Genomic DNA, 10,439 nt, shown 5'->3' with positions numbered 1-10,439 from the left:
GCCTATTATGTACTGCCAAATTAGTGTTTTCATAATTGCTAGTTGATACCAATCCTACCACAAATCTCAACGGAGCAGAATTGCCGGAATCACGCAATCATAGATCGGTCTCTGGTTCCAACAAATAGGTGCTCTGAGAAAATCACCCCAATCAAACTTGATATATTTTTTCTTCAATCTCAGTCGCAAGTCACATAAAATCTCTATATGCCCTAATTTTCAACATAGATAGTAAAAAATAGTTTTGTATTGAAATTTTATAGTAAACACAGTACTATCATCTCCAACAAAATTCTTCCGCCGTTTCAAAAGTTGCGGAATGTCCAAACAAATTTTAATTCTCCTATGATTCGGCGACATAATTGAAGCATTTTTCATATCATACTCTTCATCGATAGTCAATTGACGTTCTATAGAGAAAATGAAAGAAGAAATTAAATTTAAAGAAAAAGCAGAATAAAAATATTGAGCCACAAACGGACAACGTACAGAAACTTGAATTATCATCCATTTTAAAATAAATTAAGTTATTATAAATAAATATTTAAATTTTAGTGTGACTTAAAATTTAAATATCATTGTTAGAATTATCATCCATGCTAAAATGATATTTTAAATATCATTGTTAACAATTTTAAAAGCAATATATATATATATTTTAATTTTATAAATCTAAACGTTTTATTAAATAATTAGAATTATAATAATATTTTAATATTTTCATTAAAAATTTAAATTGTTATATATTATCGTTTATTATTCTATGATCATTTTTTTTAATTTAAAATTTTTATTTAATAATTTAATATTATCAAAGTTAAATTTATTTTAATAATTTATCTTAATTTTAATATTTTTATTTATTAATGTATATAACTAAAATTTAAATATTTATTTATAATAACTATTAATTTTTTACTTTATTATTTAAATATAATTATTAATAATTAAAAGAATAACATATTATTTAATATTCGATACATATTTATTTAAATATTTTTAAAATGCATTTAATTTTTTTACTAGTTTTTTTAAGTATTTAAAACACTAAAAATATGTAAAATAATATTTTATATGAAGTAAAAAGAGACTTATATTAAAAATATTTAAAAATATTTAATTTGATTTGGCTAAAAATATGTTATTTATTTTTGAAAATCTAGATTAAGTTCTCATACCACCAAATCCCTAAGAAAAAAAGTAATTTAAAATAGAACCAGGAAGTTTTGTGATAGCCACAATTTCAGCAATGGAACATTCGAATGGGACCCGTCATATCCACATGGAGTGGCGGGAGTGCCACCACTGCTAAAGGGAAAAAGGAACCAGACCAGAACATAGCCAGAAGGTTTTTCTCTTTGAACCTTAGCAGAAACAAACTCACTCCATGAAAATGGAGAGTTGTTCCCTGCAGTCATCTACTATACCCACCATACCCGCTTCTCTAACCAAAACTGGTTTCCTTGATAAAGCTTCTGCACATGGTCAGGTCCTCAGATTCCCCAGTTTCAATAAGCATCCACATGCCAGAAAGATTAAAACTTTTGACATCAAAGCTCAAGCCTCAGGTATATAACAAGTCTCCCACTGTTCTACATTTGATGAATTTGTTATATTTCTTTGTTTGTGAAATGGGTTTTTTATTTTTTGAATATTTGATTACTTTGGTGCCTCTGCACTATGAAATTTATCTTCCTCTGTCATGAAGAGAAGAGGGATTTCATTGCAGTTGAATTGATTACCGGTGTATGACGCCCTTCTGAAATAATCCCTTTAGAATTGTTCTTAGGTTGCCAATTACAGGTATAAGGGTCACATTTAGAGTAGTAATTGGTAGGATAGTATTTGATCAGGTAAAAAACAAGGGAATGTTGGTCCTATTGAAGACAGGAAAGGAATCAAATGCTGTCAGGCATTATAATGCTGAAGTCATAAATTAGGTGGCACTTGCATTTTCACTTCTGTTCACAACTTCACATGAAGGGAATGTTGCAATGTAGAATTTGTTGAAGTAACTCTACACAACTCAAGAAGCAGTTAATTAATAGGATTTGCTTTGATATTGTGCTCTACACAACTCTACACTTATGTATCAGGTTTTATGATTTATATGCATGTAAGCATGCCTATTCTTTTATTGGGAGACTTTCATCCTGAAACTTTCTGATTGTGTGAATTTCTTTCTTTTTCTTTTTTGAATTGCTGATTATGTGAAATTAATTAGAATTACCATAAATTATTTTTAGGAGCATATTTCCGAATTAATGTTTTTTTTTTTCTCTTTTTAAAGTGAAATAAGAAGGTCAACTAAAACAATGGATCTTTGTTATAAAGTTAATTAAATAGCTATTAAATCTTAGAAATTTGATGAACTGAGATAACTCATTTTGTCAACAAAAAGACGAACTAGTGAATTGGCTGACTCATGAATGATTGAAGATTTCTCTTTTCTATTACATTACTATTTTGTATTTATATCTTTAAACTATCTGTGAGAGAAAGATTTTCTTTTTCTTCTTTGTTTTCTGCTTGAAGACTAAAATATATTCATTGTGTTAACTTCTTTTTATGTGCAATCCATGTTTGTGGATTTCTGTTAGTTGTTACCAAATTCAGCTCTGGGGCAGTTGAGGCAGTTCCAAAGGAAACAGATACTAAAGATGATAATCTTGTATTTGTTGCTGGTGCTACTGGCAGAGTTGGGTCAAGGACAGTGAGGTTACTTCTACTGCTTAATATCCAAATTGATGATTGGTTATAAATGTTATTGATGATTGTCCTTTTATTTAGAGAGCTTCTCAAACTTGGGTTCCAAGTTAGAGCAGGAGTCAGAAGTTCTCAGAAAGTACAAACTCTTGTTCAGGTACAACTTTCATTAATGAAAAAGAAAATCTATATTCTGCTGCATGCATTCTCATTTCAAATTGTATGTATATATCCTAAAAGAATGTTTTTATCTGCAGAGTGTTAAGCAAATGAAACTTGATGGCGAGGGAGCTCAGCGTAAGACATTAGAGTGGTGAACTTTGATCATTTTGGACAAAAGAAATGGGAACTTGTATATGATAGTGTATATATACTGAATATTAAAATAAAAAAGGGCTTCCTATACAAAGAACATAACAAGTTTCTTTTGTTCTTTAGAGCAGCCGTAGAGAAGCTTGAAGTGGTAGAATGTGATTTAGAGAAACCAAATCAGATTGCATCAGCATTGGGCAATGCATCTATTGTCATCTGCTGCATTGGAGCTAGTGAGAAGGAGGTATTTGACATTACAGGACCTTACCGGATTGATTATCAGGCCACCAAGAACCTCATTGATGCAGGTAAACAAGATATTGCATAGGTGAATGTGCATCTCATTGCCTTAAAGCTCCAACATTTAGAAACTTGAGTATTGTTTCTAATTTGCAGCAACTGCTGCAAAAGTTAAACATTTTATTATGGTTTCATCATTGGGAACAAACAAAGTTGGATTTCCTGCAGCTATTCTAAAGTAAGTTTAGTAATCTGACACAGAAAGACAATTTGCATATGCATTAATGTCGATGATGAGATTCATTGACATTTGGTTGCTTTTTCTGCTACAGTTTGTTTTGGGGTGTCCTAATTTGGAAGAGAAAAGCAGAAGAAGCTCTCATAGCCAGTGGCATTCCTTACACTGTAAGCGCTCTAAGAATTACTTGCAAATGGATTTGGCGCAACGCATAGGTTTTATGTTACACTATCATGTTTATCTTTGCTTCAACTTGATTACTTATATACTCTTCAGATAGTGAGACCTGGAGGAATGGAGCGTCCCACTGATGCGTACAAAGAAACACATAATATTACTTTATCAGAGGAAGACACTTTATTTGGTGGCCAAGTGTCAACTCTTCAGGTAATCTTATTCTAAATTTTATTTTCACACACAAGATTCTTTGAATATTTTTCATAGCAACAACATTGTAAAGAAACTAAGTGAAAATATTAAAATTTACATTGAGAAAAAGAAATAAAGAACTGCCTTTGCTTTTAATCTGTAGTATTTTTTTTTAAGCTTCGTTTTCTCTCCTGCAGTTCAATCTAGAACTTAGTTGACTCATTTGTATAATGATGATTGTGAGGTTTTAACTGCTCATTGTTTACTTCTTTAGTTTTCAGCTAAAAGTCACACTAGCCCATTTTCTTTTCTTTGTTTTTTTTTCTTTTCTTTCAGTTGCTTATACTCGCTAGGTTTTGATTTAAATTCGATTATCCTGTGAATATATGGTGAGTGAAGATCTCATGCAAAATACATAAGTTATTGGTCAAAATAATTGGAAAATTTGATCAATAATATTAATGCTTTCCATGACTTCCCATTCCCATTTAAATTATGCTGTTGCACCTTAAATTTCAGGTGGCTGAACTCATGGCAGTGATGGCTAAAAACCGTGGACTTTCCTACTGTAAAGTGGTGGAAGTAATTGCAGAGACAACTGCACCCTTGAATCCAATGGATGAGCTTCTTAAAAGAATACCATCTCAGCGTGTTTTACCAAAGGTATAGATGTTCCACTTCCTGCAAGATGTAAAAATGAAAGATCAAATACCATATTATTCATTGGATTTTGCCAATTAAAAACATTGCTTAACTAAAATTTGTTTTGTCCTCAGGAGCAGGATGCCGCTAAGGAGCCTGCTGCTGTGGCTCCTAAGGAGGTTGCAGAAGCTCCAAGTCCAAGTTCTCCTTCTTCCATAGAGAAGGAACCTCAACAAGTAACAGTGACTAGACCACTCTCTCCTTATTATGCGTAAGACAAACCTCTTCCTCTTGATTTTTGTAGCTAGATGAAGAGGTATTGATTTAGGCAAATTATACAGATAATAAACTTCAAATGTTATACCTTAACATATTTTTATGGTTATTGTTATTCTATGTGAATCTGTAGAAGGCCAAATTTGCAGGAGTATTGTTATCTCTTGTCGGTGGCAAAGATGTTTCAACTTAAGTTCTTGCAGGGGCTGTACATGGCCATATGACGGCCTCCTGTAGCCTTGAATGGACACTCATAGGCTTCTACTAGAGGAGGATATGCTAAATAAAATTTTAGTAATCTGTTAAAATTAGCTTGTAACTGAAAATGAAAGGTTAAACAAGATTTTTTTTTCTGGCTAGAAAGGTCATTTTATTTCAAAGTAAAATTTCGGCAATCCGTTAAAATATGCTCTTAACTGAAAATGAAAGGTAAAACAAGATTAGTTTTTAGATACATACATTTTCTTGCTAGAAAGATTACTCATCCAAGGCTTATGTTAGCTCAATTTACTTCAAGGCCTATGTAAAGATGTAAAGCTTTATTTATTTTTCTGTCTATAATACTATCCAAATATATATTGCCATGGTCTTCTTTGTCATTTTAGTTCTTCTTATTGACAGTTATGATGATTTAAAACCACCCACTTCTCCTACTCCAACTCCACCTATTGGTCAGAAAGAAAGCGGCAGTCCCGTAGGTACCATCTCAAAGCCTGCCAGTGCTGATGCTCAAACAAGCTCACCAGAGGTGGGAGCTGGTGTATCTGAGGAAAAACCGGCCCAGGTTGAAGGGAAGATCAGACAGCCTCTTTCTCCATATGCTGCGTAAGCCTTTCTTTTAGTTTCCTCTCGGTCAGCAGATCATGTTTGTTTTTCTTTATATGGTACATTAAAATTTAAACGAGCTACGCAATATATTGTTAATCTTCCCTTCTATAAACCCCCATCCCCACTCAGAAGAATTTGAACTTGATACCTCTTTATGGAGATCCCAGACCTTTACTTCTGCGCTGTCCCCTTAGGACATATGCTTTGTTTTCTTAATTATTCAGCTGATACATTGTTTGTAGTTATGAGGATTTGAAGCCGCCTAGCTCTCCGAGCCCAGTACCAAGTGGTCCCAAAGAAATAGTTTCTGGAGTGTTACCACCAGTAGAAGCTGAACCACCTGCAACTGGAGGCAATAATGATGCAGCAAATTTTACAACTAGTAGTGTGGCTGAGAAGAATCCTCCCCTGGATTTGACTTCTGGTCCTTCACCATACCCTGTGTAAGTATGTCATTTGTTGAAAAATTTTAATAGATAATAGCAGCTTAAAAAAAAAAGCGGCTAATCAACTTTGGTGCTGGGACATTCTTCTTTGCTTGCTGAATAAACACTATGTTATTATCGCTAGCTAAATGCTTGCTATGCCAGATGCCGATTCACCATAATGAGTTTCTGCCAGTGAATATAGATTACTGATCCTTAATGTTCTTTTCCAAAAATATGATTCAGTGGTTATTTTCCTAATTTTGTCTTATTTTTCTTATGTTTCCCATGATCTATTTCTTTTTTTGGATTGATAAATGAAACTCAATAGTTACACCACTGCACAAAATTAACTGGCAGGGACTGAATTTATCTTTAATTTTCCTCAGGCTTCCTTTAATTGAAAGGCTCTTCTTTGTCTAGCCAAAATTTTGTGTTAGAAGTAAATTCACTGGTCATTTCTCTTTGCTTCCATAATTTATAGACCACCATGCTTTCAGATACAATGATCTCAAACCACCAACTTCCCCATCTCCCACTACGCCAGGGGAATCACTCCCAACATCTTCCACGAATGGAGAATCTAACATGGTCAACAATGGACCTCCGACAGTACCAAAAGATGAGCAGCAAAAGACAGAACCAAAGCCACGACCACTTTCACCTTATGCCATGTAAGCTCAATGTCTTAGGTGTTGTTTATTTTCCATTGCATTTTCTGGGTTGGGGGGATTAGCTGTTTTGTAACTGCATATATAAAAATCATTACCAACTCGAGTGCCCAATCCAAGCCTGAGATGGTTTCATTGTAAAACCTGGCCAACTTATCTGGTGTTATTTAAGATGGTTGGTTTGTAGTAGCCCAGAAAGCCATAGGCCATACCCTTTTGTATGCCATGAGATCAAAATTACAGTTGCTGAGGTCTTTCTCCATTACTTTTTCATAACAAGGTATGAAGACATGAAGCCGCCAACTTCTCCATCGCCATCACCAAGGACATAGTATTGAAACAACTGCATATCCAGAGGAACAAAAAGAGAGAAAAAGCCAAAACATTTCAAATCACATTGTCGATCTCGATGTTGTTCTTGGGATGGATTCACTCAGCAACTGTGGTTGTAACTTATGAAGAGGCTGGCAACTTGACTTGCGGCTGCAAGTTCTATGAATATTTTCTTGCTGTATAATTTCAACAAGTTTTTGTAATTCAATTCATTTGTTTTGTGCTGACAAGATGTGAAAGAGTAAATTCCATTTGATTTCCAAATGAATATAAGCATCATTATATCTTGAAAGAATTTGCAAAATGATTTGGTTTGTAATTATGTGTATATCTGGTGTACAATAGATTTGTTGATTCATATTTTTTTAATCTAAATAAATCTATTGAAATTTAAATTTAAAATCTCATAACACTAAAATTTGTAGTATTAATAAATTAAATTCTATTAAAATAAATTATTTTTAACAGCAAATTCAGTCGTTCTAATGAGTTGAATATTAATAAATTTATATTCAGTTTATTATCAAATGAATGTAAAAGTTAATGTGAAATAACTAGCAAATACCTCAACACACGACCCCAAAGCCGCAGCACCGTTCCTGAGCTCGCCCATCCGGAGTTTGGCGAGCAGGGTTTCAGTTAAATGCCCCAAGAATTGTAGTTTCGGCGTGGCCCGTTAAATTATGGACTTCGGCTTCGTGGGTATGTATTCTCATGATCGACATCCATACAAGATGGCCTACTTTGCTGATGCTAAAGCCCAAATCTTTAAGAACTGAGGTTTTAGGCTTTAGGGTTTTGTCCGCAAACCGTGAAGAAGGAAGGAAAATTTGGGAAACTGGGAATCGATTTGTGAATTGTGGAATGGAGATGACCCAAGCGTCAACCGGTGAGGAGAGTGTAGCTCCCTCCACGGTTTTGGCTTACCTAGATCCTAACTACTGGTAACAAAAGATTCTTGTTTATGTACTCTGTAATTATTAAAAGAAATGAATTTGATTCTCTCATGAAGATACTTGTAGTTGTTGTTGCTTTTGATTTTATCTATAGGAATGAGAGATTCAAAAAAGAGGAACATTATGAATGGTTCAAAGACTACTCTCATTTTCGCCATCTCATTCAAGCCCATATCAATCCCAACTCTTCAGTAAATCCACTCACTTTCTCTATTCATACATGTTTATTTCTTTGTCTATAATCTTGGATTATAGGAAAATTGAAGCTTCTTTTGCTGGACATGCCAATTGAAAAATGTTTCAATACTCGAACTTTCTCAAGGTTTTTATATTGTTTGTTGTTGGGTTTGCTATTGATTATGATTCTAGGAGTTTTTTTAAGTATTCGAGAGTTATTTTGTAACACTATAGTGATAAAGAGAGTTGAATGATGAAGGTGTTGGAGCTTGGTTGTGGAAACTCGCAACTGTGTGAGGAAATGTATAGTGATGGAATTGCTGACATAACATGCATTGATTTGTCTGCTGTTGCGGTGGAGAAGATGCTGCAACGGTTATCAGCCAAGGGATATAAAGGTGTGGTTTTTGGGTATGTGTTAAAAGCTATATATATTGCATAGCTTATCTTCTTATAATCTTTATTATTGTTATATTTCAAGTTTCTGATGATTTTATTTATTGCTTTGGTATCACAACACAATATAGAGCTTTGGTCTATTGGGTTAATCTAAAAGAGTTTCTCCTTGCTTGCAATGAATAATTTTTTATGTCATACTGAGTTTGCTGAATATAGACTTCACTGGTGGCTTTGTATCTGTTTCTTTTGTTTGTGCATAAAGATAAGTTATTGCTTTAACGTGATAGTGCACAGTTTTAACTCATGGAAGGGGATACTCCATGGTGATATGATCTTGAATGAGGGGCTTAGACATTAAAGATTTCATTGCCAACAACTGTTGGATTTTTTGGATCTAATGTCAGCTTATTAACTTGTTTGGATGTGTGCAATGAAGCCTTCTTAAATGTATTGGTTTCTAAATGGTGTAGACAAAGTCTATCTCCAGTAACAACAAGGTGTTTATAACTGTAGTATGATTCTTAAACTTTTCTTTCTTGTCACATTTATCATCAGAAATAAAAGTGCTGGAAGCTGACATGCTAGATCTGCCCTTTAGCGATGGGTGTTTTGATGTTGTTATTGAGAAAGGAACCATGGTAAATAGAGAAGCAATACCATGATTTTTTTTGGTCATTTTTCAGTTTAACAAGATAATGATGCATATTTATTCATACTTTTTTTTGCCCTTTACTTTCAAGGATGTACTGTTTGTTAACAGTGGTGACCCATGGAATCCAAGACCTGCAACTGTAACCCAGGTCAAGGCAATGCTTGATGGCGTTCACAGGGTGCTGAAACCAGATGGCATTTTCATCTCAATTTCTTTTGGCCAGGTAGAACAAAGAAATTCATCTTTCCTTCTTTGGTCATTGAGGTTAATTTCACCCTATGTCATTGTTACTCACATGAAATTCATCTCTGCAGCCACACTTTAGGCGCCCTTTATTTGATGCTCAAGAATATACATGGTCCATTGAATGGAGTACCTTTGGTGATGGGTTCCATTATTTTTTCTATATCTTGAGGAAGGTAAGCACTGAGATTGTTTGTCTAAAACCTTAGGGTCTTTATGCTTCGTGAGCTATGTTAGCAAGGCATGAGGCAACTAGGAATTTGTTCACATAGAGCCCACTTAGTTTACATACTATTTTGAGTGAAGGAGGGAAGAACAAAGTATATTAATCTTAATTGCTTTTTCCCTAAAACTTGTAAGCTATTTTTAAATGGAAATATCAATATTTTTCAGGGAAAAAGATCATCGGATGATAGATCATCTTGTGCAAGAAAGATTGAGGTACCTCAAATTTGTCTCCTTCAAGAAGAATTAGAGGGTGAAGATTTCATTTTCCGGACCAGCATTGATGATGATGATTCCTAGAAATTGTAACTCATGTTTGCTGATTCTTCTGTTGCGATATTGACTTGAATATATTTCCAATCAAGTTAAGCACATGACTATTTTAACCGTAAATTGTGGTTTTGGGCAACACAAGCTCCTTTCCAATCAAGATAGCAGCTCCTTTTTACATCTAGCAAACTTTCTGGGGAGAAACACAAGCTCATCTCTCAAACTTGATCCCAATTCGACAAATGAAACCTCTCATTGACATTTGTTGTCTATTGAAGGAAAATTAGGGAGATTGTGTGTGCGGATGGTTTTGTAGCCATTGAATATGAGTTCGTGTTTGAGCTTTATGGTCATGCTGGTGGTGAAGAAATAAGGATCAAGCAATCTTTGGAATTGTCATGGGATTCAATGTGAGCTTTTGATCAGTTAAACTAAAGCTGATTGTTAATTAAAATCTTTTATTTTGATTCCTGGAAA

General features: G+C 34.0%; 2 protein-coding genes across 2 annotated transcripts; both read left to right on the top strand.

The window, feature by feature from the left end:
• The first annotated feature begins 1,319 nt into the window (after positions 1–1,319).
• On the top strand, positions 1,320–7,335 carry LOC110600754 (protein TIC 62, chloroplastic). The gene is made up of 14 exons (XM_021737616.2): positions 1,320–1,568; positions 2,601–2,718; positions 2,791–2,863; positions 2,964–3,003; positions 3,150–3,326; positions 3,415–3,496; positions 3,591–3,663; positions 3,773–3,883; positions 4,385–4,528; positions 4,642–4,778; positions 5,405–5,608; positions 5,854–6,054; positions 6,537–6,710; positions 6,988–7,335. Exons 1-14 carry the CDS (start codon positions 1,388–1,390, stop codon positions 7,037–7,039), a joined length of 1,767 nt encoding a protein of 588 aa, XP_021593308.1. The 5' UTR covers positions 1,320–1,387; the 3' UTR covers positions 7,040–7,335.
• Positions 7,336–7,582: 247 nt separating this feature from the next.
• Positions 7,583–10,439, top strand: LOC110601088 (EEF1A lysine methyltransferase 4). The gene is made up of 8 exons (XM_021738097.2): positions 7,583–7,984; positions 8,091–8,187; positions 8,433–8,571; positions 9,128–9,210; positions 9,313–9,447; positions 9,539–9,643; positions 9,861–9,997; positions 10,097–10,439. The coding sequence occupies exons 1-7, from the start codon at positions 7,755–7,757 to the stop codon at positions 9,990–9,992; spliced, it is 921 nt and encodes a 306-aa protein (XP_021593789.1). The 5' UTR covers positions 7,583–7,754; the 3' UTR covers positions 9,993–9,997; positions 10,097–10,439.

The sequence above is a fragment of the Manihot esculenta genome, chromosome 15 (assembly GCF_001659605.2).
Source record: "Manihot esculenta cultivar AM560-2 chromosome 15, M.esculenta_v8, whole genome shotgun sequence".
Classification (NCBI taxonomy): Eukaryota; Viridiplantae; Streptophyta; class Magnoliopsida; order Malpighiales; family Euphorbiaceae; genus Manihot; species Manihot esculenta.
This window is presented reverse-complemented; position numbering and strand designations above follow the sequence as displayed.

Excerpts from the sequence above, each read along its gene's own strand:
- LOC110601088 (XM_021738097.2), top strand. The coding sequence starts at position 7,755 with ATGATCGACATCCATACAAGATGGCCTACTTTGCTGATGCTAAAGCCC. Across the intron at positions 8,188-8,432 it reads ATATCAATCCCAACTCTTCA|GTGTTGGAGCTTGGTTGTGG; the intron begins GTAAATCCACTC and ends TGAATGATGAAG. Across the intron at positions 8,572-9,127 it reads ATCAGCCAAGGGATATAAAG|AAATAAAAGTGCTGGAAGCT; the intron begins GTGTGGTTTTTG and ends ATTTATCATCAG.
- LOC110600754 (XM_021737616.2), top strand. The coding sequence starts at position 1,388 with ATGAAAATGGAGAGTTGTTCCCTGCAGTCATCTACTATACCCACCATA. Across the intron at positions 1,569-2,600 it reads CATCAAAGCTCAAGCCTCAG|TTGTTACCAAATTCAGCTCT; the intron begins GTATATAACAAG and ends GATTTCTGTTAG. Across the intron at positions 6,055-6,536 it reads GGTCCTTCACCATACCCTGT|ATACAATGATCTCAAACCAC; the intron begins GTAAGTATGTCA and ends CCATGCTTTCAG.